This window comes from Toxotes jaculatrix, chromosome 19 (assembly GCF_017976425.1).
Source record: "Toxotes jaculatrix isolate fToxJac2 chromosome 19, fToxJac2.pri, whole genome shotgun sequence".
In the NCBI taxonomy this organism is placed as follows: domain Eukaryota; kingdom Metazoa; phylum Chordata; class Actinopteri; family Toxotidae; genus Toxotes; species Toxotes jaculatrix.
The window spans coordinates 11,793,718-11,821,496 of NC_054412.1; the positions used below are offsets into that span (position 1 = coordinate 11,793,718).

Sequence of the window (27,779 nt, forward strand, 5' to 3'; positions counted from 1 at the left end):
GTTTTCAGAGAACAGTCACATATGAAGAATCAGACTAATTAATGAATCCCAGTATGAACAGGAAGATGTATGTCTCAGCTAAATGAACTCCACGTCATCACATAAAGCTTTCACTGGAAAGTAAAACACTCATCTTCATTACAGCCACAATTCACGCTGCTGCAGACTTATGTAACACTTGATATCTTGTGTCATGGACATACAAGTCTTTTGTTAGCTCCCCAACAAGACAGCTCATCATCCCTGATCAGTATGCAGCGCTGTGCTCGTGCCCATTTGAAGATCCGTGCTGTCATCGTCTCCCTTCTCCCTTTGGTTTGTGTACCAAATGTCAATGTAAATATTCATGTATGTGGTTTTGACCTTGAGCAGTTTTCTCTTCCACTATTCTTTCTCTCTGCCTGTTTTTTTTACATTACATTTGTGTTTTGTAAATTTTCTCTCATCCTTCCTTTTGTCTTTTCCATTTACAAATCTTTTAACATATATCTGCTGTACAGTATATCTTGGAAGGTACACACAATGCTTTTATCTCATCATGACATTTTACTAAATGGTGACCAATGCTTTATGTAACTGCTTTATATCCAAAGCCAAAAAGCTCTTTGAACTTTGGAAGGTGTCATCCAACATAATGTTTCCAATTTTACTCTTTAAGTACCTGGGAGCCATCAGGAGGATGGACAAAATGAACTATAACCAGTCCACGTCTAACAAACACTTATTAAATCCCTGCCATCTTTCTGCATTCTCATTACTTACAAAGTTCTTTAACTGGACACTGAACACTAAGCAATTAACATTTTGAGTCTTTTCTCATACGAGGTGAAGTTATTTTTCTTTTTAACCCCGTTCTTTCTGGATCTTGTCTGAAAGTTTTAAAATTAAATGATGACTGAGGTTTTACAGTGACCCTCTGTCTTTTCAAAGATCTTTCCACACCTTCGCTCAGCTAATTTTTATATGTTACAGTGTTTGAGATTAATCCAACCGTCCAGTGACGTGAAGGTGACACATTCCTTAATGAATACAGTGGGAGGTGCAGAATGGGTGTTATCCTTTGCTTATGTCAGAGAGTGACAGTGAGGGATGGATCTCATTGATTTTACCACTAATTTTCCAGCAGTCAGTTGAGACTTTTTTCATTACACTTGCTCTTTTCTCAGGATGTCTGACAGGTTGACAGTGCATACAGTGAGATGAAGTGGTCCTTTTTCACATATGTGCTAAATTGTAACACCTGAGATTGTGTAGAAATTAGTTAGCAATGGAGGAGAGAGATCAAAGAGTTTGCAAAAAGTAATAGAAACATTTAGAGGATCCAGCTTCTGACGCTGCAAACCAACCAAACCTGGGGCAAAAAAACAGCCAAAGCCTTAATGTGTATTCCCAGGATCATCTGCCGCTTATCTGGGTCCGGGCCTAGGTCGCGGGGACGACTGCCACCCAGTCCACAATGCACCGAAGCCCTACAGCACCTCCCACGGGTGGTGGGCCCATGGGAGGAGGTGCCGCCCAGAGTGGGGCTCAAACCCACGACCCCAAGAACAAAAAAAATTTGTTCAAATGAACATATTTGGGACATGACAGGTGGCGTCAAAGAAGGGGAAACAGGGGAACTAGTTCAATGGATAGAGCTGAGGACAGAAATCAGGAACTACTGTCTTATGGAAAATAGAAAATGAAACTCCGGTCAGTTTTTTTTTTAAAATCACATGCGCCTGCAACCATAAAGTACACCGAACGCCTCCTGACACCGAGCTGACTGTGACACCATAAGACAATTCAACCATATCTTCTTTTAAGGTACATGACAGTAACAATGGAGAGTACAACAACAAAGTGCCACCAACTGTAATATGTAAAACATTTCCCGTAAACACAGGAAGTTGACACTCTGAATGGAAACCTGTCTCAAAAAACAGAGCGTGACCTTTGATACAGTCTTGGAAAAAATTCATCAGCTCTGCAGTTGTTCCAGCTCTTTTGCCTGCAGACACATTAATTCTAATTTTTAAAATTAATCATAATTTCTTAAGTTTCAAGAACACTGAGTGACATGATTTCACTGACAATCTGTTACAAGTGTGTATTGCAGCATTCCAAATGTTGCTCCCATACTGAGTGATAATCCATCCATTATGGTGAATTATGTAGTTAAGGCTCACCGCTTAGAATTCATTTGCCGTAGCAGGACCCTGTCTTTTACCCAGGATCCATCCAAAAGAAAGGGAACACCCTCCTTCGTGCAATAAACAGCCGAGCAACAGGGGCTACTGGTGCAGTCAAGCAATTATGTTAAGAACAAACAACTCAGTCCAAGTTCAGAATAAAGCAGAATTGATGTGCAAAAAATGTTGAGTGCTGCTTGGCAAAATTAAAAACCCATAAATTTGAGTGCTTCTTGTATAAATCATTCCTGTTCCATTGTGAGTCGTTCATTCAATTCATTATAGCACATTTTCAGTATGATAGCAGTTTTTGTTACCTTTCCAACACGCACTTACTGATTCTCTTTTTAATGCCGCTATAGAAATCATTTCTAATACCACTTTGATCAACTGTGAAATATCTTCTTTTTTCAGCCTCATATCAATGACTTTTCTATTTGACTGCTGCCTTTACTGGGTTTTGATTAAGGTGGACCCTGATGTAACTGCATAGAAATTCATGTCTCGGCTGAAAGATTCATTCTAATCAAGCAAATGTGTAAAACCTGTGGCGGAGCAAGACACCCCCTATGTTCTTATCTTTCTCTTGATGAGTACACGTCGATAGGAAACAATGTAGGGGGAAAAAGAAAAGGTCTGAATCAGTTACAATGATACTGATATCTGTACTGACTGAGTTGTTTTCACTTGGGTCTTAGAGGTTTAATATACGTTATCTGATACATCTTCAGTCATGTTGTATTCCACTAAGTCAGCAACTTGTTCTCATGACAGGTTTATGCCTCTGTAATGGCAGGACACACATGAGAATGAGAATGATTAGTGTAATTTTATGAATATAGTGAAGTAATGCAGCCAAGTCAGTTCTGGCTCATGTTACTGCTACAAATTTTCGGGCTAGAGCGACATCACTCTGTGGTATTTCACTTTAATGTAGGATCCAATGATGTTTAACATCTTACAGGACTGAAAACCAGACTGCAAAGGGGTTTTTTTTTTAGGGGCGAAGAATATAAATCTCCCGGCAGAGTAAGGCATGGCTGTGTGTGAGCCAACAACTCGTTCTTCTCTGAAAATCATCACAGTTTTAAAGAGCGTGGTCAAAATTGTTCACACACCACTGCAAAATTACTTTTGAGTCTCACACTGAGGCAACATCGTGATTAGTCTTGATTTAAACAACAGTGTTATTTTGCAATGAAACAAGCGATTATGTAACTCTGACTGACAACTTTTTAACTGTAAAATAACATTTATGTTCAAATAAAATTCAGCTGATTCTTGATTACAGTTGAGCTTGATAAATAACTGGAAGGAAGTTAAGTGACGCACAGCTACTGAATATTTATACTGACTTCACATCTAAGAAAAAAAAGCATACACAAAGGAATACAGTCAATACACACATTTCAGCTTAAGATAAATGCCACAGAAATGTCAGCTACAAATAGGCAGCTGTCATGGTAACGCCAATATCTAATATCTAGCTTAAACCTTTTTTTTTTTCCTTTTTTTTTTCAAGAAAAAAAAGCCTCTGCCTGCTCCAGCTCACTGAGGACTGGCAATACCATGGCATGAAACCATGGCAACACCTCAGAGAGGGGAAAACAATCTCTCCATATTCACTCATGTTCTCATTCATAATTGCAATACACACACTCGCGCACACACACACTCATACACACATTGGATGACTTCTTCATAAAGGTAATAATAGGGAATCTGCCAGCACATGCAGTAGGCTGCATGACAGTGCTGGCAGATTCCTTATAGACGAGCAATCTGACGTGAAACGCTCGTCCCATGAGGCAGTGCACTCAGCTTATCAACGTGATTCATCCTCCTGATAACACGGTGCGTCTTAGGGCGCCGCGCAGTGTATGATGGGCCGGGGGTGGGGGTGGAGGGGTGGGGTTTATTTTATTTTATTTTTTGGGGGAGTACGTTTCATAAAACACTCCTCCTTGCTTATTGCACACTGTTTATCATCAGCAGTTTAGTGAATGAAGTAGGGCAACAGAAACAGTACGACTATGTTTACTAGTCATGTCTGACTCTCTGTGGGATGTCTCTCCAAATTCCTCTGTCATTCAACACAACATGAATTCACTCCCTGTTGCTTCCCGCACATGTCCAACAACCTCGTAACAACCACACTCCTCACCCTATTGCGGAAAACACTATGTCCTGGTCCTGACATATTACAGCAGCTGGAGATGCATGCTACGCTGGCTGCAGCCCGGGTGAGCGTATAGCTGCCGCTGTCCCCTGATGACACGTGGATGATTAATTGTGGTATGCTGCGCGTGCACTTGAGCTGAAACCCGAGGGTCTTACAGGCTGGTTGGAGAGTTGGGGGGTGGGTGGGGTGGAGTAGGTTAGGGAGGGGTTTGGGGGGTTGTGGGGAGGTGGTACCGACCGGAGAGGACTGCAGGATGACCAATAAACACATTCAGGTCTGAGCCGTAAACAGTGAGCTGCGGAGCGCGAGGGCAGTCTGGGAAACTTAAGGCGCTGTCCATGGTGCTGAATCGCCACCCGCCCCCGGCGTCCCCTCTGTCTGTGAGGGGACAGACGACCCTGTGAGCGTCATTTTTTCCAGCGACCTCATACCTGAGCTCACCGATAATCCACGATCCCAAGGATGACGGAAGCCAACCGGATCGGGTCGGACATCTCTTAGCCTGCGTGAGGACATGGACGGGGGACTTGTGGATTTAAACATGAAATGAAGAATCTGTCTGGGCTCGACAAAATGTTTGCGAAGACATCATCTGTTACACACTTTCGCCGCTTATCTGTTCATTGAACTGACCAGCTCGGGCCCCGATTCAGCCAGTAACCGTTCATTCATTCATCAAAGGAGAATTCAACATGTTATAAAAATGAACTACAGTCGTTTTGTTGCCCTTCAAGCATAAGAGACCTGCGTTTTTTAAACCCAAGAAGAACAACGAAATTCACCAAGACATGGCTCGTCTGATTGTTTTGGTCAACTCCGTGGTCCTGTTGCTTTTTGGCAGCGACATGTTCTTGGTAGGAGCAAGTAAGTATAAGTCAAACGAATTACCCTGCACTTTGGAGCCTTGTAAAATGCGCCATTAGCCATAGTCAAAGTATTACAAAATGTAAAAGTCTAATGTGAGTTTTAATGTATTTTAATCTGCACCTGAGGATGCACTTAAATCGTTTACACACGTGAAAGAAGACCTAAAATATTTCTGTATGCTCAGGTCTACTTATAATACAAGTAGCCTATAACATCAATATTCAGACTTTACTTTCTTTGAATAATTCAGAAAAAAAAACAAGCCACAGTGTCTATTTTAAAATATCCTTTTTGTTTTACAATTGAATTTAAAACTTTAAAATAACACTAAGAATAACATTAGCAGTTAGCCTTTCTTATGCATCAAATAATAATAATTTAAAAAAAAAAATCAAGTTTACAGCAGTGATACCTGGCAGTAATTTCCACACCACAGATATATTCAGCCTTTTCCCATTGTGTCTGCTCAGTTGGAAGGCACTTTTCTCTCGATCTTGAGTGATGACTGGTTTGACTTAAAAAGCTCTAAACATGGGCCAAAATATACAGAGTTATTCACTTCTCTTAATTAGTGTGCCACAGAAACACCAGTTGCAGAGCCAACATGTAAAAATGATCACCTGTTATCATTTGCAAGCTCGGCTTCAGTCTTACTGCTTATGAAGCTTTCCTATTTCTGTCACACAAATCTTCTCTTACTGCATCTGTATGCGTGCATCCACAGTATCTCTGCCTCTTTATCTAACTGTCTGCTTCTATCGCTTCCTCCCCCTTTCTCTCAAGGGAACTGAGTCCTACATGTGATAGTGCCTTGAGAGAATCAGATTGGCACTTCACTGTTTCTGTGGGTGTGTGTACTGTCTGCCTGAGACAACTATTCAGAGCCTTTGTCATGTCCTGTGCTGACATGTGAGATGCAAGAAGCATCTCTGATCTCATTGGAGTTCTGTATGGGGTTGTCAGCAGGAGAAAAGAGCGACTGCTTAAAAAAATAAACATGGCACTCATAAATATAAATTTGTCTGGTGCAATGAGCTTCAAAGTAAATGAAAATAAATGGTGAATTCATTACTGCCACCCCTATGCATGCGAAGAGACTATGGGATTCATAGTGACACGTCTTTCAGAGGAGGGTCTAAACTAATTGTAAGCCTCTTTGGGTCATGGTGAGGGTGTCCACAAAAATTTCTACTTCACCGAAGCAGGAAAGGGGAGAATTCCAGTGAGGTCTCTCTTAGGTAACACAATTAGTGACGTTTAGTTAAATGATTTAAAAGTGATCCAGAATTATGTAATGATGGTGAAAGCTAGCATTCAAAAATTCTTTCATCTCAAGTACTGAAATTTGTCCTCACTCATCCATTAAGCTCGCTTTTCAACATGAGTCATGATTACACAAGAATCTGCCAGCCGTCGGTCTTTAAATTTGGATTGCAGACAAAATTGCAGACTTGTAAAAAGAAAACCTGCAGGAATGACATTTGTAGCAGATGTGTTAGATTGAGCTTCCAGTAACTGAATGTCATTGAGAAAAATCCCAGACTAAACCTAAACTGAGACAAATGGTACAAACCCACACAAGGTGCTTAAAGTTTTGTCATTTCCAAAACTGACAAGAACTTCCTGAATGGGAACAACCACATTTACATTTACACAGTCTGAAAACAAGCATGCTGGAAAATGAATCCCACACCAGAGCTTCAGTCGCTAAATAAATGTGATTTAGAATTTATTGGATTTATTTGGATGGCCGGGCTCATATCATTCTTCAAATTGGCAATCTGCTCTTCATAATTCTTGTGACACATTCTTGACAAATAGACGTTCGCTATTAGAGCTGAATCAAATGAGTGAGGGCCAATATTTGCTCATGTTGTTATAATTTTATCTGCTGTCAAATGGCAGACATTTCACAAATGCCCTGAAATAAAGCAGATTAGAGCATGCGAAAAAAAAAAAGGATTTTATTCAGCCCTGGGTTTTATATCTGTGTTCTTGTTTAGATGTCGGTATAACCAGCAAAACCAACTACAGCCAATAAAATTAATGATAAAAGCTCTTAAATGTGCTCCTGTGTCTCAGTGCATGCTAGCCTTAATGTTTGGGATGATGAAGTAATGTTGGCTTCCAGCTGAAAAGCCTCAGGGTTTGGCCAGTGATTTCATTAACCTTAGTCTGGCACCTGGTCCCATCTGCTTCCACTGCTGTTTCGCAGCCTCTGGGTCTGTGAGAAGGAAGACAGAGTGTACCTAAAGCAGGGGAAAGTAAGCGTCACTCTTGCAAAAGGGCTCTGAAATGTACAGGGAAAGGAACTTAGCCACACTTGGCTGGATAAATCTTTCCATCTATAATTCTACATAGATACTTCATACTGTTGTTGCTGCACTACAGAGATACTAATGCATTAGAGTGTGAGCTTTAGGCAAAGATCACACAAAGTCACGGCTCCCACATGGCATCAAATGTGAACGAAAAGCAGGATCTCAGAAGGGAATGGATTCAGAGAAGGAAAAAAAAAGATGAAGAAGAAAGTTAATATGGGGGCAGACAGTGCTGCGGCTGAGATAAAACCAGCGTGACACTGCTTAAGAGTAGCAGGTGATTTGCAACACCACAGCCTGCGAGCAGCTGTGTGACAACCACCCGCTGCGCAGAGAACATTCAGACTTCCCTCGACTGAGACTTAAACACATGCAGATAAAGCTGTCTGAAGATTAACAGATTAACTGGGCAATGCATCAAAATTCAAGGCACCTATTATGAGTTACTGCCTTTATTTATAAGATGTCAGAGACTATATGGTTTCACAAGGGACTAAGGTATCATGAGTATTAGATAGGGATTACATTCCACACAGCCATTCAAACTGTCACTAGCTCAGAGGTAATGGAGACTGAAATATGTTTGAAGCAATATGAATTGTGGACCTTTGGGAGTTTTGTCATGTTGTTAGTGAACTGATCTATTATTCAGAGGGTTTACATCCACTAAATAATGAGTTGAGAGCTCATTCATGTAAGACTTGATGCTGTTTGTAAAAATCAAGCGGTAGCAGCACCTGTCTTTGTGCAGAGCATTTACAGAGTAACAGAGAAAATGTCAGTTTATCACATTCTGCTCTGTAAATGAGCACCTAAGCTTTTAAAATGTCACATTATAATTACCTCTTAAATGGTGCCAAGAAAGCATAGAGCACAAATCGATATGTGCCAGCACGCCACTACACAGGAACTCTTTCAGTCCCGGAGAACATAAATGTGTCTTTTAATGTAGACAGAGAATACAGGTTAAACTGTGAAAGGATTTCTGATGCCAATTTGAGAAGGTCACTGCTTCTGCTTTCACACTTTCTGCAGAAATGTATGGAATTACAATGTCTTTTTGGCATCCAGATACCGTATCTATTTACAAACAGTGATGACAGTGACTTAAACTGGAGCTCCCCCAGTGACATTTCTATTTTCTCATTAGTGCTATCACCCAATAACACATGTCAGCTGCAAAAAGCAAACACAAAAAGGCAGATATATTAAATTTTGAACTGTCTTCCCAATTCCACCTTAATGCTTCTCTTCGGGCAGAATCAGATTAAACACAGAAGCGGCTTGTGGAGAGCTGACATGTCACTTGTCAAATTGTGGTCCTGCCAAATGGTCTGAGATCAAAAGCTGTGCAGGCAAATCTAAAATTTTATAGATCATAAAAACATATCCTATGCTGTGAGAATATAATATAAGCACTCAATATATAAACTCTGCGTAAAACAGGATGTATTGCGCAATTGTCCAACACAAGCAAATATAGAGGTGAAGATTTGAGATGCCACAGCCGTACCTCAATCTAACAAATTCAAACTGGACTCCTTTCCACGTGGTTTCTCGGCCATTCAAAGATCCAGCAGCAGTTTCACTATCGCTCCGTGTGCACTATGCTTAGATGGTGAGGAGCTAATATGCGTGGCTTTGGCTATATGCTATGATTCATCCTGGCAGCGCGCCCACGTCCCAAGAGGGTCTTACCATTTGTTTGCACTGACACACTCCTCAGCCGCTGTGACCTATTGTTGTTTGATTTCAGATCTTACATAACGCATTCTGTGGAGTGGGGCTTACTCAGGACATGTGGCCAATAGCAAATATTGAAGTATCCACAATGACACTTATTACTGCAGAAGGGAACATCAAACAAGCTGGAGGGGAACAATGGGAAGAGGACCGGACAATTGGACCTCACATCAATAAAAATATTTGCATTAGAAAATCACCGAGCTACGGTTGTCATCTGTTGTCTGCTCTAGCAGCCAACAGGGATTCAGTTTTGGAAACATCGAGACAGTTCTGTTCAGTTTCCAGTTTATCCTAAGCTTCTGAAACAGAGACTGAATAAAAACGACAATATCAGTTTTCGTTGGCTTCATCTCCTCTGATTCTTTATCTTCTAAAGTCACCTCACCCAGACACTTCAAGTTTAAAATATACTTGTCCTGCTCAACCACCTGCAATGGCAACAACATCATATAGGACGAGGGCACTTATACATTAGAGATGATTCATGGCCTGCTTCGACTGAACCGTCACTTACTCTGTCACGAGTAAATGACCCACAGACAATGCATCATGGTTACTGGCAGCTTTTTTTTTTTCTTTGCCAACGTGTGGCTGTCTGTAACCCCCATTACCTAAAGGACAACAGGCTTCAAGAAAAATGAATGTGACCTGTCTTAGACAAATGTTGCACCTGATCCTGATGAGAGTGCGCTTCAGGGACACACACCGATGGCAATCAAGGCTTGATAGCGTTTGCTTGTTAAAGACAGAATCAGATTTCTCCTCTCAGAACAAATGGATACCCTTGTTATGTTTGCCAAAGTGTGTGTTTGCAAGAATCAAAGTGTGCATTTTGTAAATGCAAGGCTGTTCAGTGTGAGCATTTTATAACAAGATCTAATATTTAAAAAATGAGAAATTCTGATAAATTCTTGACATTCAAAACCATCTGGCCGGGAATCTGTTAGGTATAGTTTGTATTTAAAGTATGAGTTATGTTAGTTTCCTGATAATACATTCAATGATAGGATCATTAGCTTGATCATCAAATGTTCATGACACTAAATTAACGGTCGTTTGGATACTTGCCGAGGCACAAGGACGCAGAGACCATTATTCGAAATGTATGTATGACTCATCCCTCTCTAAAGATCAAGGACAATTTATACTATATGTGTCTTGCCCTCCCTCCTAACCTACTGTAGGTGTGTCTTAACACATTACACCACCTGCTTCCATAAAGGAGCTTCTCATTAAATGGACAAAATGAGACAGACGTCACCTCTTGACCTCTGGATACCACTGATACCAACGGCCAAGTCTTTCTCCCCACGCTCTCTCTCTGTACGGTTGGAACATTCATTTCCTCTCACGCTCTCTATCACAGGCTAAGCTTTAGTCTAGCCTCTTGCTCAGCTCATTCGCTCGCCTCCACAAAAAAAAAAACCCAATCTCTGAGCGTGTCGTGAGCCTGAGGAACTGAGCGTCATGCCTGAATTTGACCTGCGGTTCAAGATGCCACAAGGGCTGAGGCAGGGAGACCGATAGCCCTCGTCTGACCCCAGGGTTTTGTGATCTGTTCCGAAGTCACCTTTAGCAAGGGACACAGAGGCCATCAGTGATTGTCTCCGAGATAAAAACTGACAGAAGAGAAAGACAGAGTAAGAGAGAGAGAGTGAGATAAAAGAGGAGACACGGTGAGATAAGAGGAAAGGGATGTGAGAGGGACTGAGCTAGGAAACTGCAAATCATTTGAAATGGTTCCCAGTTTCATCATTTTGTCTTTCATCTTTCTCTCTCAAGTGCACTTTTGCGATGAAATATTGTCCTTGTAGAGCACATGCCTTTGGCTGTCATCTCAAGACAACTGTGTTATGGGTTATTACAGCCGTGCCCTCATGAGTTAATGAAAAGCGTTTGAAATACAAATTGACTGTACAGCCATCAATTAATATTCACTTTGTAGTGAACTGCTCCAGAAAGCTGTAACTAGAAATCTTACAAGTGGTACTTAAAGAGCAGCTGTGGTTACAACTAATTAGTCAAAGCATATCTGCATATGTTTCTTCTGTATACTTTCATGCTGTGTCTTGTCTTCTGTCATTATGTTTCACAAATCTGACAGTGCAGGATATTTCCACTCAGTTGACCCTCTCCACATTGCATCAGTTACCTTCTGTGACAACACACACAAAGTCCTGCGTGAATGATAAAAGCCCTGTGGATGGCCTGTAGGTCCCCATCTGCCCGACCGATACAAAGTCACCTATCCATCTGACCTGCGCGGTTGCTTGGGGGACTGTAAAGCCTTACAGATCCTTCTATTAGTTCTGCCACTCTCTGCTTCCCCTGCCTTTTTGCTTCCCAGGCTTTTGTCTCCACTTCACAATCAGCGTGTCCACCAGCACTCAAATCGTGATAAATGGCTGCAAAGTGACAGCAACAGAAGGAACATAACCCTGTCTCAAGGAGGTGGACATGAAATGGACACAGTGGCAACTTTTAAAAAAAGCCAGTCTGTCAGGGTGATGGACAAGGCTGTTCAGAAGGAAAAACAATAAACGCAACAAAGTTCTTAGATGAGTTAAAAGACAATTGTGATGATACTAATTAGTAATCTAATTTGTTTCATGGGACAGGACTTGGTGCAGTAATGTGCAGTTGTTACAGAATACTAATAATTTGTTTTACTCTGACGATGCTTTTGAAAACTGTTGTATGTGTGAGCCTATGCAGTACGTCCTCCCCGTTTAGGACAGGAGGGTTTGTTTAAGCACAAGCAGCACTGAGTTTAAGTAATGAAGTTGCAATGACAGAGAAACGTGAGATTACTGCAGCTGTGCACATGGCTTTTATCTGGAGATTTACACAAGTATAAGAATGTTAGGAGTAAAATAAAAACTCCAATCTGAAGCTGAAATGATTAATTAATCAATGTACAGAAAATTATCAATGCACAGGCAATTATTTTGATAATCAAAAACAAATGTTTAAATAGTTCTTTCTCACAAATGCCCAATATTGACCAGTTCAAACTTCTCAATTGCTAGGAGCTGCTGCTTTTCTTTATTTTAAGTGATAATATATTGAATATCTATCTAAAAAAAGGTATTCAAAGTTGGACTTAATCACGACTGAAAATATTCATTAGTTTCAGCCCTTCACCAAATGAAGCCCCTACAACTTTGCGCTAACGCAAAACTATAGAGAGGTGAACACAGCTAATCTTTAAAAATTAGACTTTCAGCCTGGATCACTTCTAGATCACATAAAACCTCACAGCAAACTATGGGACACATACAGCTTAGTTCAGGGTGGATAAAGAATTTTGTTTTTTCACTGTAATTTTCTAACTCCATTCTCTAATATATCCACAACCCCAACCAAACAATCAGCTATTCACCCTTGATTCAAACACCTGTGGTGAGTTAGTGCCAGTGTAATAGTAGAGTCTTTCCAGGTGCAGTGTGGGCACAGATGGCATGGATAATTCGATATCTAGCATGTGGATTAAGAGACAGCTCTGTTTCTGTTTCCTCTCCTGCAGACCGGCCACCAGCTCCTGTCAATGTGTCTGTCATGCACCTGCGGGCCGACTCAGCAACCGTGTCCTGGGAGGTTCCAGAGGGAGACATAATAATTGGCTTCTCTATCTCACAACAGGTAAGTCCCAAACTTCCAATGTAAATCAGAGAGACCATGGAAAAGTCAGCAGAACAAGTCCATAAAAGAGAAATGGCACCAGGTTTATTTTTAGCTATAGCCATTTGTGGTTTGGCAATGAGCCTTCATCGTGTCCTGCTGAAATTTTGCTGGCACGCCACACACCCAAATAGGTACATTGAAGAAGTGCACCTGGAATCAGTTTTCTCTTATGTCACATTTCTTGACATCCTGTGGAATACACTGGGATGAAAGGTGTTTGGGCAACTCAAAAAATATTTTCAGACAATGAAACAATAATTTGATCATTGACTGAACTCTATAGAGGAAAATGTGCATGATCAGTAAATGCTTTGCATACTGACTAAGTAGTAGCTGTGTTTTCATTTGAATATATATTCTTAGGTACCCCTTAAAGCTTTGCTCAGCATGGAGAAAGGCTGACTAATCTTGCCTTCAAGCCTGGAGATAGAATAAAACTTAGCATGGTCGATTAGTCAAGCGAAAACAAGGATGTAACGTGAATGCACATAAGCATGTGAGGCTGCCAAACGGCATTTTTTTTAGGATGAAAAGATTTCAAAGGCTTAAAACAGGCAAACCGATGAATGCTAACACTGAATGATGGAATGCCATACGCTGCTGTAATGTTTACGCTTTATGTAACTCAAAACATTATGCAGCCATTTAACTTTGCTATTGACTCTGTGCGACTGATACGCCGTATGCAGCACCCAAACATCTCTCCTTAGGGCTGTTCATCATGCTCTGCAGCTGAATTTGAACACGTTTGGTAATGGCATTGAGTGTATATAGCAGCTTAATCATTACATTATTCACTGCTTAGTGAGACTAACAAGCTTCTGTGTCAGATCCATCAGTCAAGAAGGACCATAAATAACATATACGAAAACATCTGGCTCAAAGCCACTTGAAGTGCAGATGGGTTGGAGAGCGCGCAAAGAAAGAGAACTCTCTGTGTTCAGTGTGTGAGCAGGAGGAATAATTTTCATTGCTCTGGGTCTTGATTGCTCCAATAACATTCTGAAAGGTCAAAGACAAACTTTGAGAGCTTGTGTCTCGAGGTACTTGCAGTCCAAATTAATCAGAATATTGACTCCACAGCTTTTCAATTTCCAGTCAAGACTCCATATGGCGAAAATGAAGTGCCAACTGTCAATATAATAAAATACTCAGCATGTTGTTCTTCAGCACTTTTGAATATTTTCTGGTTGGTCACCTCAGTATCACATTGTTATTTTCCATATACAGGTACATGATTGTTTTTGCTTTTCTTATGGTGATGGAGGGTTATACATCATTGATGCAATGTTGCCCTTTAAAGATGAAATTCATAAATTGAAGATACAAGACTTCGGAAAGGAGAAAGTGTCTTCCTTAGGGACACATTTGTGTGTGGTCACCCTGATCACCTCAACAGCCATTGTTCTGATATTTTATCTACTCACTAGATCAGTCCACTCTTTTGTTTTCTACCCCTCTTCCAATACCTCAGAGGCAGGACGGGCACATGCAGCGATTCATTCGGGAGGTCAACACCACCAGTCGCTCTTGTGTTCTTTGGGACCTGGAGGAGGAGACAGACTACATCATCCAGGTTCAGTCCATTGGCCTCTACGGAGAAAGCCAAGCCAGCAAGAAGGTCCATTTTCGCACCCTCAAGAAATCAGACCGCTTTCCCTCCAACAGCTCCAACCAAGGTATGCAGCCCTGAGATCCATTAATAATTACTTTTGGCAAAAGCTCAAGTCTTTCTGTGTGTTCACGAACAATAACAGGTAGGTGCTTGTGTTTCCTTAAATACTATTAAACCCTTGTTAAATCCTTAAAAACTAAAGTATACTGTATTATATTTTTAATATCAGTACTAAATCCTTTAAAAACAGGTTTTGCAAGTATTTGTCCATAAACCAAAGTACTGATGAAAAATCAGGAGATCACCAAAGGTCATTAGAATTCAGTTCATCCTCTTGGTACCAATAGCTGTTGAGATATTAAAGTTTGGACCAAAGTGGTGGATTTACCAACAAAAAGACCAACATTGCCAACATGGCTAAGATTAATTAAGAACAAAAGACATATTGGGCTGCAATGGGTGACATGAGCCATGAATGCCAATGTGGTCAGACTTGTAAAAAAAACCTCTAGGCTAAGTGATGTCAGCACAATATGGATTTGCCAATAGAGGTAAAATAAAAAGCGCTTGGAAGAGGAAACCCTTGTTAGGAAGATAACCAGCTGTTTGTTTTGGTGTCTTTTTGGGATTTGTCATCACAACAACAAAAATACAATTTAACTGCCAGGTGTTATATAAGTTCACAATCTCCACTCAAGTCAACAAGCTGCAATAAAGTTTGTCAAAATGCAGAATAAATGTTAAGATCACAACAGGTCACTGCATCATTTTTTTTTGACAGTGCTGTTACATAACATAATGCTTTGCTTTTAATTCTACATGGTATGTCACAGGCCTTTTTTCCGGAGGCACAGACAGCAGCAACCCATTACAGACAGTTTTCCTGCTAAAGCCTCTTCTGGCTGTTGAATGCTTTTAAGCGCCCTGACATTGAAAATGAGGTACAGTGCCGACATAAGTGCCAGTAACCTGAAGCCTCCTCTCACAGCGTCTCTCTTGGGGGTGGGGAGGGGGGCTCTATGTACTTCTTGCCGGTTTATTTTCTCCTAGACGCCAATTCATTATTGACAGACTCTTTAAGCATGGCTGCAGGCAAAGCCTCTCTGAATTTAGCCAACTCTATATCACTTTGGGTGCCTATTCAGGATTCTGACACACACTCTAAAACACTTCAGACTCAGTGTCTGGGCTCGGCTCTTAGGCTGAAGGAAATATGAGGACCGTGACCAATAGAGAATAGGTTTAGTAGCTCTGAGTTTTTCTACAGCACAGATGAGGCAAGAGTGAGAAAAAGCCATTTGCTTTCTATTATAAGCAGTTGTTAAGAGTCTTCATGTCAGAAGAAAACTAAACTGCTAATCTGCACTGCATTAGTTCAGCCATGATTATGGGATGAGTCAAATACATGAACTCTTAAAAATAATGGCAGCTTGGCTTTGACATTGGTCTGGAATCAGGTCCGATGCTTCAAACAATTTTTCCTCTTTTATTTTATGGTCTGGTTGAGGTTGCGAATAAGTGCTGATGCGAGTGAATCATGAATGTTTCTCTTAAGCTGACTCAGGTTGGGTACCATTAGTTAAGCTGGCAAGATCAGCCAAAGTGAAAGAAACTAATTCAAGCTCAAGTTCAACACAAGAGGCTGTGCCTTGTCCATTAAGCTAATACAGACACTGGCATTACACTCCTGTCCTGTCGCTTTACAATAAATCTCAGGAAATTATTTTGTGTGCTTATTTTTGAAATTAAAAGCAACAAAGTTTAGAAAACTAACCAGCCATCCACATCGGCACAAATTGCTGAGAATGAAAAGACTTATGGCCTGGGCCTTAGTACTTTTTCAAGACTCTTAAAAAAGATTCACTATGCAACATTAACCAGGATTTGTAGCCCCCTGAGTCATCCAAGTGGGTCAGAAAAACAGCCCATTCAGTGGATGTGCTTCATTTGTGGGAGTTTGTTTTTGTAAAAGGAGAAGCAATCAGTGTCAGCTTTCCATAAATCTAATGGCAGCACTGCTGACTCCTCATGCCCTGTTTTCAAAGTTCAAAGTTGTTGTTTTTTATGTAGCTCTTGTCAATTTATTATTCAGCTTCTCATTTCATGTTTTGCTCTGTGTCGTTTTACATTTTGACTCTGATATTGTCAGTAAATTTACTGTGGACTGACAAGACTGACTGACTAGTACTCCATTAACAGACAGCCTATTTATTTTTATCCCAGTTTGAGATAATAACCCAAGCAGAATAACTACACAGACAAACTCAGTGATGGAAAATATTACCACAGCTGCAATCTGTAAAACAAAAAAAGTAACACAGCCTTAATATGTAAGCAAACTACAATAATGTCATAAAACATAACTATATATAATACTTCAGAGATACTTCCTGTGGCTGCATGTCCTAAAAACCAGAAGTAAATCTACATTAATTAGGGTAATAATACATGAATCCACACTGTGAACAGGGTGGCTCAGCTGTATAGTACTTTTCTATCTCAGGATCAGAACTGAAGCTCTCTCCACCACTTAAAATGCTAACACAGTCTGTACACTTTCCTGGAAATTGCAAACGTTGTAATAGCCTGCCTGTTTAGTGAGTTTATAAGCCTGTTCATGCTATAAAGGTATTAGGACTACAGTAATGACCAAGTATGACTGAGTAACTGTTATATTTACCAGAGCTTTTCCAAAAGCACCAATCTACCCAACATGGTGCTTAATAATAGGCCTACAGGATTTAAAAAAAAAAAAGGCAAAAATGTAAGGATGCCTCATGTCAGCCAAAGTCTGTTGTTGAGGGTAAATAATTAAACAAAATTTAATAAATATAAATTGTCAATGCACAGTATTTAAACAAAGAAAGTTGTCCATCATCTATCCAAAGATACAGTGGAATATTACTGACCTCAGAATAAATTACAGTGGCTAACAGTACAGGTACTTCGTCTCACATATAACTAAATCCACTGCCCTGCAGAGATCCAAAGTGACCCATTTTCACCAAGCATTCACCCACATATTAAGCCCAGAATTAGGCCGTCTGGTTGTGATGAAGGCCTATAATTAGGTTCTTAAACTGTTTTCCTGGTTCATCATTGCATTTTCTCAATATTAAAATATATAAATGAGCCCATTAAAGAGCCAGAGGGACATCTGATCACCACGAGGGAGCAAGAAAATGTTAAGTTAAAAAGATAACAGACATCATAACCATTTAGTGGGCTCCAAGGTCATCAGCATGACTTTTCTCCTACATGCTCCTTCGAGACACCTTTTTTAGCCACAATTAATTCTCACAACCGCTGAAAAGAAATCTCTGTTGTTTTTTGGTAATAAAACATCTGCCTTTTGGAAAGCTTTTGCCTACTTGGAAAGGATGTCTACAGTGCTTCCTCCTATGAATAACAGCAGACAGTATACATGTATATCCTTCATTAACCTTAATCAGAATTAATTTAATGTGGCATTTTTCTTGCTGCTGACGATTGTTCCTTAAAAATACTTTTTAATATAGCTGGCAGCAGCATCACAGAGCCATTTCAGAGATCCTTTGTCACAGCCAAGCGCCTATTGAAAATAAATTGATTTGCGGTACATACCAGACATTCCTAAGAGCCAGAGCCATGATACCCGTGAATCAATAATGCTTTTATTTTTTTCCTCAATGCAATTTTCTTTGATAATTTGATTACATTTTAGTGCATATGCCACAGAATGTATACCTGGCAAGGCCAGATTCAGAATCCATCTACTTCATATAAAGCATTTCCTGGCAAGATGTGCACCATGTGTTGCTGTAGAATTTAAATTTAAATAGGCTACTGTGGATTTTTTTTTCTCTAGGATCAATATGTCTTTCCAAAGTCTATTTCAACTCCATTAGTTCCATGGAAAGCTTTTAATCAGAGAATATATTTATGTGCTTTGCCTTCCCTTCAAGAGGGAGGTATGTTGTGCTGTGGCTCTGGCTTTCAGACTGAAAAACTTGCTGTATGTTGGGACAGTTTATTGATATTCAACCAATTTCTACAATTTCTACAGTGTGCCTGTGCATTTGCAAAGTGAAAACCTTTGACAGGATTCAAAGATAATTAAATTTAATGAGTTAAAATTCCAGGCTGACGAAGGCACTTCTTGAAATACAAGGGATTTATAATGAAAGATTAAGGATCTATGATAAAGGCGGGTAAATGAACATGGTGCTTTTGTTAGCATGAACAGTGATGCCAAGGTCTATACAAAAATGTCCGTATATGTGATATAAATAATTCCCCAACTAAAGACATGAAACTGCTGAAAATGTTACCTGCTGCCACTAAGCTGTCAAACGCAACTGCTGCTCCGTGCAAGAGAGCCCCAAAAAAGAGAGAATATTTTCAAAGGATGGATGCCTTGAGCAGTCAAACCTAACTAGGTAGGTGGTCCCCTTTGACACAATTACTGTGAGATACTTCAAAGAGATGCCAAGCTGTCTTTGCTGAGTCAGAAGCTACACCTACAGCGGGCTCCCATTAACAGCGCTGAGACAAAGGTGTTCTGCACACCTTCAGCTCCCTACAAAACATTCCTTTAAGTTTAACAGATACATCATTTTATCACCAAGTTTAGTTTTATATAAGTTAGTAGCACACTCGTTTCCCCATTGTTGGCAAATTGGTGACAGTAGAACCGAAACAATTAGCTCAGTGATTGATTACTATCACTATTTTGATAATCGAGTAATCGTTCAAATAATTTTTCAAGCACAACTGGCAAACATTACCTCATAGCACTCAATTCAACCAGGATTTGCTGCTTTGTTGATGGTCAGTCCACTCAACAAAGTCCACAGGAGCAGCCTTGTGCTGGTTGACTCTTGAGATTTAAATCTATTAAACTACTTTTCTCAAATTCAGTGGACTTAATTGAGTTTACATTTTCATGAGACATCTTTGAACTAATTTTCCAAATATATAGTCACAGGAAAACTTTGTTTTTGAGTTGAACCAGTTTAAAATGTTTTACAGAGTAACGAATTGTCTTTGGGAAACATAATGTGAGAATAAGTCCGTTGATGCATCTTTGTGTAAACTGTACAGCATCCCTGGTGTGTTGTTACATGGTTTCCTGACACTGCCACAAACAACATGATGGGATTTGGGATGAACAGAAGGAAGGTCGACTAATACTAGGGCAGAGCATTTCAAGCAAAAACATTTCTCGATATTCACAGGGAACTATTCTACTTCTACTTTTCTTACTTTTTAAGATAATCGCATAAACTACTCCATTTTCTATAATTTAATGACGATTCGAAAATCGTGGCACACCCCCGCTAATTATCTCAACACAAACTCTTTGGTGTACTGGCTCAGCTGCGTAATTCTCTAGCAAAGAATCACACAGCATATTTGAGTGTGGTGCCAACATGAAATATGTATGAAACAGCAGCGGGACATGTTATTCAGGTCATCTGGAAATTCTGTTTATTCACTCTGTGGTATGAAACCTACTGCATTAAATATGCACATGTAAACCCTGTATATCAGCATGCTGCACAATGTGCACGTACCAAAGCACATTTTTAAGTTATGTGTGATCATTAGGCAGACTAGATACTATAACGAAGAACAAGGTGTTCAGTTGCCAAGTCTTGCAGAGTACAGAAGCCTCAAGATTATGTTCAATACTGAAACATATAGGTATATATATACATCTATAGGTGTGAACCAACCTCAGAAATATCATGTCAGGATGTAAATCCAGTCTCTCACAGAGAAGGAGAGCTAAAGTAGTTTTTGACTTTGAGAAGATCAGAATTAATTAAACAGTTTTTTATATGTAGAAGAATTAGTCGGTGAATAGTTTATTATTGAGCTGTCTGGGTTCAGATAGAGGAGATGTGGGAGTAATAAACTGGAGAACAACTCGCCGCCATACTCAGCAGTGACCTGAGTCCTGACCTGACATTTAAGAATAATGTGCAGTCTGATATTGACTCTCAAGAGCTCACCCTGCAGTGGGAAGAACCAGGAGATGATGTAGCTGAATCTTAGATTAGGTTCTCAAAGGATTTATTGCGAGTTTTTCAAGTCTATCTCAATACAACACTTACAGAACACAGCACATGCAGGTTAAAAGAGTTATTTGCGATTATGTATTCCTATCTTGGGCCATGTTGTAACCGCACTGTAATCTTCATTGCTATATTTTTATCTGCTTCATTCTGTTTAAGCTTATTTTTTTATCTTGTATTTATTTTACTCTATTTTAAATCCTAATAGAGATGTGTCTTTGTCCCAATACTGGTCATTACTTTTACTGTAAGAGACTGGGTATAAAATCCACACCCCAAGTTAGCCAAATCAAGTTGATGCCTTGATTTAGGCAGTTGTGTGTAGGTTTACTGCTGGTCCACAAAAGGTGGACAGTAGAGGTATCCCTCTACTGCAAGCCTACAAGGAAATAGTGTCCATTGTTTCGTGTTTTTCCTGAATCACTTCCACAGAGGTGGTAAGTGCCAAGTTAGCATAGTCAGAATGGCCACAATAATGAAAGGATCAAGCACATCACTGTGATTTGTGGTCCTTTTTGAACTTCCAAGTTCACATACTCCTTCCCTATCTCCCCTCACATGCTCATCCACACTATTACCAAAGACAAAAAAAAACATTCAATACAACTGACCACACTCTGTAATTGCTATCATGTGAAGAGAGCTGACAGTCTGGCATTCATGGCCAGTTTCTTGACAACTTGATTCACTAAATGAGGCAATTGGGAAGAGTGGTGCTCTGGAAGAGTTCCATCCACGAGGGTTCAGAGATAGTTTGGAGAGTGAAAATAGGCCCATAGTCAATCCACTTAAAGGAGGATTAATGCTACAAGACTGATATGTGGTAATGCCCTCCACTGACTACTACAGTTTTTTGTTAAATGGCATGACCGTTGTGAGAGATACGGATAGTGTCCACTTTTGCCGGTCCTTACTGACAGAATGTGAATTTAACATCTTATGTTCATCAGAAAATCCAGTAAAATAACTCTGCAAACGGCACTAACTATGTGAAGGTTACAATGCTTAGATTTTTACTGTGGCATATAGGTGATCGGTTCAATGTATCTCTTACTTGTCCATTCCATATAAATAAAAGAGAACGGACAAATTATTCAGCTATTTGTATTCAGTATTTAGAGTTCATAAGTTTGTATTTACTGCAACTGTCCCATCTGTCCTCTCTCCTAGATGACCCCACTGTGCAAGGCCTGGACAAGTCACGGCATCTACAAACAGGAGAAATGATCATAATTGTGGTGGTCTTGGTCATGTGGGCAGGTAGGTTTTTTTTTTTAGATTTATTTATTTTTATTTATTTGGATCAAAATGTCATCAGTCACTCCAGGTTAGGCACCTGATTAATGATTGATCTGCAATACTGGTGATACTGCCTCTATAACAACCATAAGCTCCTAGTCCTTCAGGGTGACACAGGAACATGCGTCTCTGATCTTTTGAAGGTTATTAATGGACAGACTGTAGATCCAATCAAGTCTAATCTCTATAAATCCAATGCCAAGCATCACATTATTGAGAAGCTGTTGTCAATAGTGAAATGAAATTTAAAAAATCCTGCTTAAAAAGCAAAAAGGTAACTGGACTTGTCCACTGAAACTGCAGCGTGTTAACAATTACTGTCAGCCTCAATGATGAAGACTAATGGTGCACACCTAACAGAGGATTCACATGAACATTATCTAGTAGCTAAATCAATACATTGACGCACCAATCAATAAGAAACTAACCAATGGACAGTCATCCAGAACAAGACCAATAGGATCCCTCTTAAGTGGAAGTTAAAGTCCAAGAACCTAAGTAACACGCACTCAGAAATAAATCTGACAACTCTGAACATCCCGTCCCTTTAAGGCTTTTTCACAACAACGATGTCAAACCAACATCACACTTTTCTGAGCACTCTCTGCATCTAAGTCTCCATCCGAGAATGAGTTTCTGCTCCTTTGAGGAAGTGTACTGATTAATGAAGTGTTGAGGCACAATGAGAAGTGGCACATCTGACAGGCTGCCAGGAGCAGGGTTTCCCACCCCCGAGTACCATAGTGAGATGTTAAATAATACTAATGAGAGAAACCAAAGTAACGCGGAGGCAGTGAAGAGTGGGAGTGAAAGGATAAAAACACCTCATGTGGCGTATGCGCAATGGACTGCTCATTTGCAGTCCAGTTTAAGTTCAGATTTACCTATGTATTTTAAAGGTTCATAATCTGCAAGATATAGTTGGTTTTATATTTGTTCTTTTTTGTTCTTATTAAATTTCTCCTCTGTTTCATCTTTTATCCTTTTTATCTCTGTTACTTTACGTTACTTAGTCTTGGTCTGGATGAGTGAATCAAATTATAAAGTAATTAGGTAATGACTTTAATAAGACACAATCCCATCTGCTATATTAAATAACATCTCTGTGAAGTAAGCAGCTGAGGAAAGTGTCAGTTTATTCTGTTTGCACATCAAAGCAACATTACAACAAACTGCTTAAATGCAGGCAAGTCACCTATAAAATCACGTAAATGCCACTGTAATTTAAGCCTGAAACAAACCAGTACAAATATGGAACTGGATCCCATCAACATATCTTGGCTGCAGAGACAATTACACTTTGGCTGCAACATTGCAGAGCGCTTATATGATGCATGAATAATAATTTGTTAATTAAATGGATTACGCCTATGCTTCTGAGTATTTCTCACAGCTGCCTAGTTCTCATTACCAGAACTGTATATCAGTTTCTGCATATTTAATGATAGCGTTCTCATAGAAATTCATAACCTCGGTGAAGGAAGGCAGTTAATTGTGAGCGTACAGTACTTATCCGACCTGGAGGCTGAACTGCATCTGGCAGATTGCAAAATGCAACAAAGCAAAGTCTATGGAGAATTACCATCTTCCAAACTTTCAGATAAAGGCTCTGACATGAGACTCCTTTGGGAACGGAATTCCATTATCCACATGGCCTTTCAACGTGCTCAGCTGGAGGAGGTGGTGACATATCTGTAAGTGACAGTTGGCGCCTCATGACTGAATTCCTATCCTCCTTTCTGTGTGTGTGTGGCAGCTGTTATTGCCCTGTTCTGCCGGCAGTATGACATCATCAAGGACAACGACTCCAGCAACAATAAGGAGAAGGCCAAGCCTTCGTCGGAGAGGAGCACGCCCGAGCATCACAGTGGGGGTCTGCTGAGGAGCAAGGTGAGCTTGACGCCTCTGAACGCAACCCCACATCACAATCAGTTTGAGAGATTTCATCTGAATGAATTTCATGTTAAGCATTGACACACCGGAGCATCATCCATGTATCCCTGACACTCACAGACTCACTCTAGTGCTCTGGAGTGTGCTCCTTGAAAGGTTCTGTCATGCAACTGTAGATGCACACAAGTCTCTCTGTACAGACAGCAGTCTCACCATCTATATCAACTGCTGTCCATAGATGCGTTTAATGTGTCTAATGTGTTGAAGGATGTGCACAGCGAAGTACTGATGATGTCTCTCTTTCAGTTGTACAGTATACTGTGCTGTTTTTAACGTACTTTGCAGCAGAATCAATTTCCTCCTCTGAATAACAACATTAATGTAATCTAATCTATGTGCACAGCCAACTCATGCTGCCATGAAGTGGCCACCTCCTCAGCACTTCATAACTGCAAACTTGGTTATGCTGGATATTAACATGATTACTGTGATTCTGTAAAATACAGACGCATCTACAGATGACACAGCTTGATCAAAAACTCAAATATTGGCCCAGTGATTTGTCCAGTGATGGCCATGCACAACATTGCCCAGACATTCTTAGGAATGTCTGGTATATGCCTCCAATCAATTTAGTTCCAATAGGAGGCACTTGGCTGTGACAAAGGATCTCTGAAATAGCTCTGTGATGCAGCTGCCAGCTCGATTAAAAAGTCTTTTTAAGGAACAACGGTCAGTATATTGAATTGCCCTCACGCTTAGGTCGACATATACCTCTCCTGGCTTAGGATAAACGTCCCAGAACCTTCTCTCCAGCGATTTACTCTTCTACACATTCTTATATAAAATAGATTAACAGGACATGGCATCTATCCTACAGATGTAATCACAGGAATCTCTTAGGACCCATGTCTTAACCACAATCCCTAACAGTGCAAGATGCTTACAAAAAAAAAACACAAAAGCAATGTGTTTGTAACAGAAAACCATGGCTGCTGCTTTTGTCTATAAGAATACAGAGTTTGGTGTTAGGTTGAAGCCCTGTGAGGCTCAGTGGCCAGGAGAAAAACTGAGATGTGCCCGCTGTGAAAACTATAAAATCGAGAAACTGCTGGAGTTCTCTGTGTGTGAGGCATTCCTTTAAAAAGTACCAGACGGCAGCAGATGGATATATGCATGACCAATCAATAGTCAAGGTCATTTGTATTGTGAGTGTTAACCTCTGGCTAGGATTTAACATAGCAACATATCGAGCTTGCTCGTTTAAATTAGCAGAGGGCCAGTCGTCGAAGGATTTCTCACTGTGTTGGCTTATCTACCTTTCTAGTAGGGGTGTGAGATCTAAGTCACCTCACGATTCGATTCGATTACGATTCACAGTGCTACGATTCGATGATTCACCGATTATCGATGCATCTCGATTAATCTTTTTTTTTCCCACATAGAATGTTTCTTTTCTCACTCTGTAGTTACTTATAAAATAATGTATATTTTTAAATATCCATTCATTGAAGTAAAACACATTTATCTCTATCTTTTCTTTTCTAACTCCTCTGATAAAAGAAGAAAAAAACATTAGGTCGCACGTGTAATGCCTGTTTCATTTATTGATGTAGATTAAAAACAATAATAATACTAAAAATATATATTGTGTGGCTGCACTGACATAATTCTGATTTGATTATCTTATTATGAACATGTACATGAAATAAATAAATGTTAAAAAAGAAAAGAAAAAAACAGGGAAAGGAAATTGACAATATTTCCACTTCTATTACAAGCTGATATCTTGATTTACATGTGCAGAAAGTAATCCTTTTAAATCTTACTGTATGTGCATGTCAGCCAGAATGTTTCTCATATGGATTTTGGACACTATGTGGTCACTGCGCGTATTCTTACGTTTCCAGTCAACGGACTGTTGACAGGATATGCAACACTCGGCGCTAACCCCTCAGTACAGAGCCGAGCAGTTCGCGTCGAGTTTCGCAGTTTTTTTCACCGACGAACACAGAGCCGCAGTTAGCCGCTTCGCCATGCTTACATTGTTTTGAAGGGGGACGGGCTTAGTCTGTGGAAGGGGCTTGTTGTGCCATCCAGATTTGCTTCCCTCCGTGCAGTTTTCCCCAGACACACGTTCCTCTTCCACACGAAAACAGCATTGCACTCAAATTGTGTCAAATTCCGCGATATTGCGCGTTAAAAATAGATTCCGTTTTAGTCGGCCAATTCCGCGATTCAGTGATCGCGGAAATCATAGGGCCCTATAATATGTCCGGGGGGGGACGCGCTACTTTTTTTTCGTTCCGACCGCTGCACTTCCGTTATTAAAAGAATCGATTTTTGAACATTTATGAATCGATTCTGAATCGTCAAGTGTCGCGTCACGATTAATCTATGAATCGATGAATCGGGCACACCCCTACTTTCTAGTCCTCATTAGGTGGTCAGATGTTGATGTAAGGTTTCTTTCAGGGAAGTTCGGATGAGGACTTTAGGAACTCTCCCAAGTATCAGTCAATGCTGTAGTATATACGGTTCAGTCTCCGGCCAGCAAAACTCCTTCAGGTGTTTAATGGACAGAACAACCACACACTCACGAGTGGCTGAGGCAGAGTGGATGTATGGAGACAGATCAGGGATACGTTTCTGTCAATTTTAATTTAAAAAATGAATGAAAAGTTAAAAGTGAATTTTGAACTATTGATCTTGAAGGCTTGGAAAAATTATTTACTGTGCAGTAACTGAGAAATAAATGAAAGAAAAGAATCTCAATTGACATCTACTCTAAATAAGATAAACAGATATTTCTTTGAATGAGATTATCACTGTCTTCTGGCATTTAAATACTGCTACCTGGGTTCACTGCTCTAATCAGTCTCCTCAGCTAGAAGCAGGGCATATGTCTTCTATGATCAAAGTACTTCTTTGTCGTAGAAGAAGAAAGTAAAACAGCAATGGTAACTTTTATTTTTTCTTGTCTGCTGCAGTTTCATCCTTCAGTGCCATCGATCAACATCATTGAAGTTTGAGAAGAAGGACGCCAAATTCAATTCCTCTTTCTTCAACCATCAATGCATTTTCCACCTTTCTCACTAATGAGCGGGGAAAAAAAATATTGTGAATCATTAGTGAATAAGGTTGGCCAAGACTGTCTTACAAAAGACGCACATGCATGCACACAGTATTTGTAGGGAAACACAACTATGAACAACAGATACACACTCAAAACCCTTCCAGCAACCCTATAAAAATGTACACAACCCCACACACAGACACACACAATGCACAGTAGCTAGCAGAAATCTACAGTACATGAATTAATGTTAACCCATGGTGCAGTTAACATTGATGTCTTTGCCAGGTGCTTGGTATGTTATTGCAATACAAAACACACAATACAACTTAATCATCTCTGGGAGGTCTGTCTTCATGACTTTAAAAATACGCAGTGTATTTTTGATATTGGCACGTGCAATGAGATACCACATACACCTGTTACAAATCACTCAGCTCTATATAATTCAACATTTTTCCATTGCAAATAGTGTTAATATACTGCCTGATCACAAATGTATATTACTGCCTCACTGCTGTGGGCAGATTTTTAATAAGGATAAAAAGCAAATACATGCATCAGAAATTCATTTGTAAGAACTACAACCGCTTCATTTCTTAGTTTTTCCTATAATTCATATTAAAACACCATTTTCTGAATTACACTGTATTTTTTCATATTTCATACATAACAAACATGACTGTACATATTTCATTCATTTACTAAATAAAGTTGCATGCAGGTCGTTTGCCTGTAGAATAGCATTAGATGTGCGTTCTAAGTTAGATGCCAAAAACGGAGAAATAAACATGGCTGCAGTACTGTGAAGCATTTAATGTTCTCTTCTATTTTACTTTTTGCTTTTAGAGCAGGACACTATCTTT

The 27,779-nt window shown here is 39.9% G+C and overlaps 2 protein-coding genes across 3 annotated transcripts in view; one reads left to right on the plus strand and one right to left on the minus strand.

Annotated features, from left to right (window-relative positions):
- si:dkey-71h2.2 (low density lipoprotein receptor adapter protein 1) overlaps positions 1–27,779 on the minus strand; it is a 103,840-nt gene that overhangs the window by 32,694 nt on the left and 43,367 nt on the right. The window lies entirely within an intron of this gene.
- On the plus strand, positions 5,142–27,122 carry fndc4a (fibronectin type III domain containing 4a). Its single transcript, XM_041063836.1, has 6 exons — positions 5,142–5,217; positions 12,814–12,929; positions 14,446–14,650; positions 21,816–21,905; positions 23,701–23,834; positions 26,828–27,122. The coding sequence occupies exons 1-6, from the start codon at positions 5,142–5,144 to the stop codon at positions 26,867–26,869; spliced, it is 663 nt and encodes a 220-aa protein (XP_040919770.1). The 3' UTR covers positions 26,870–27,122.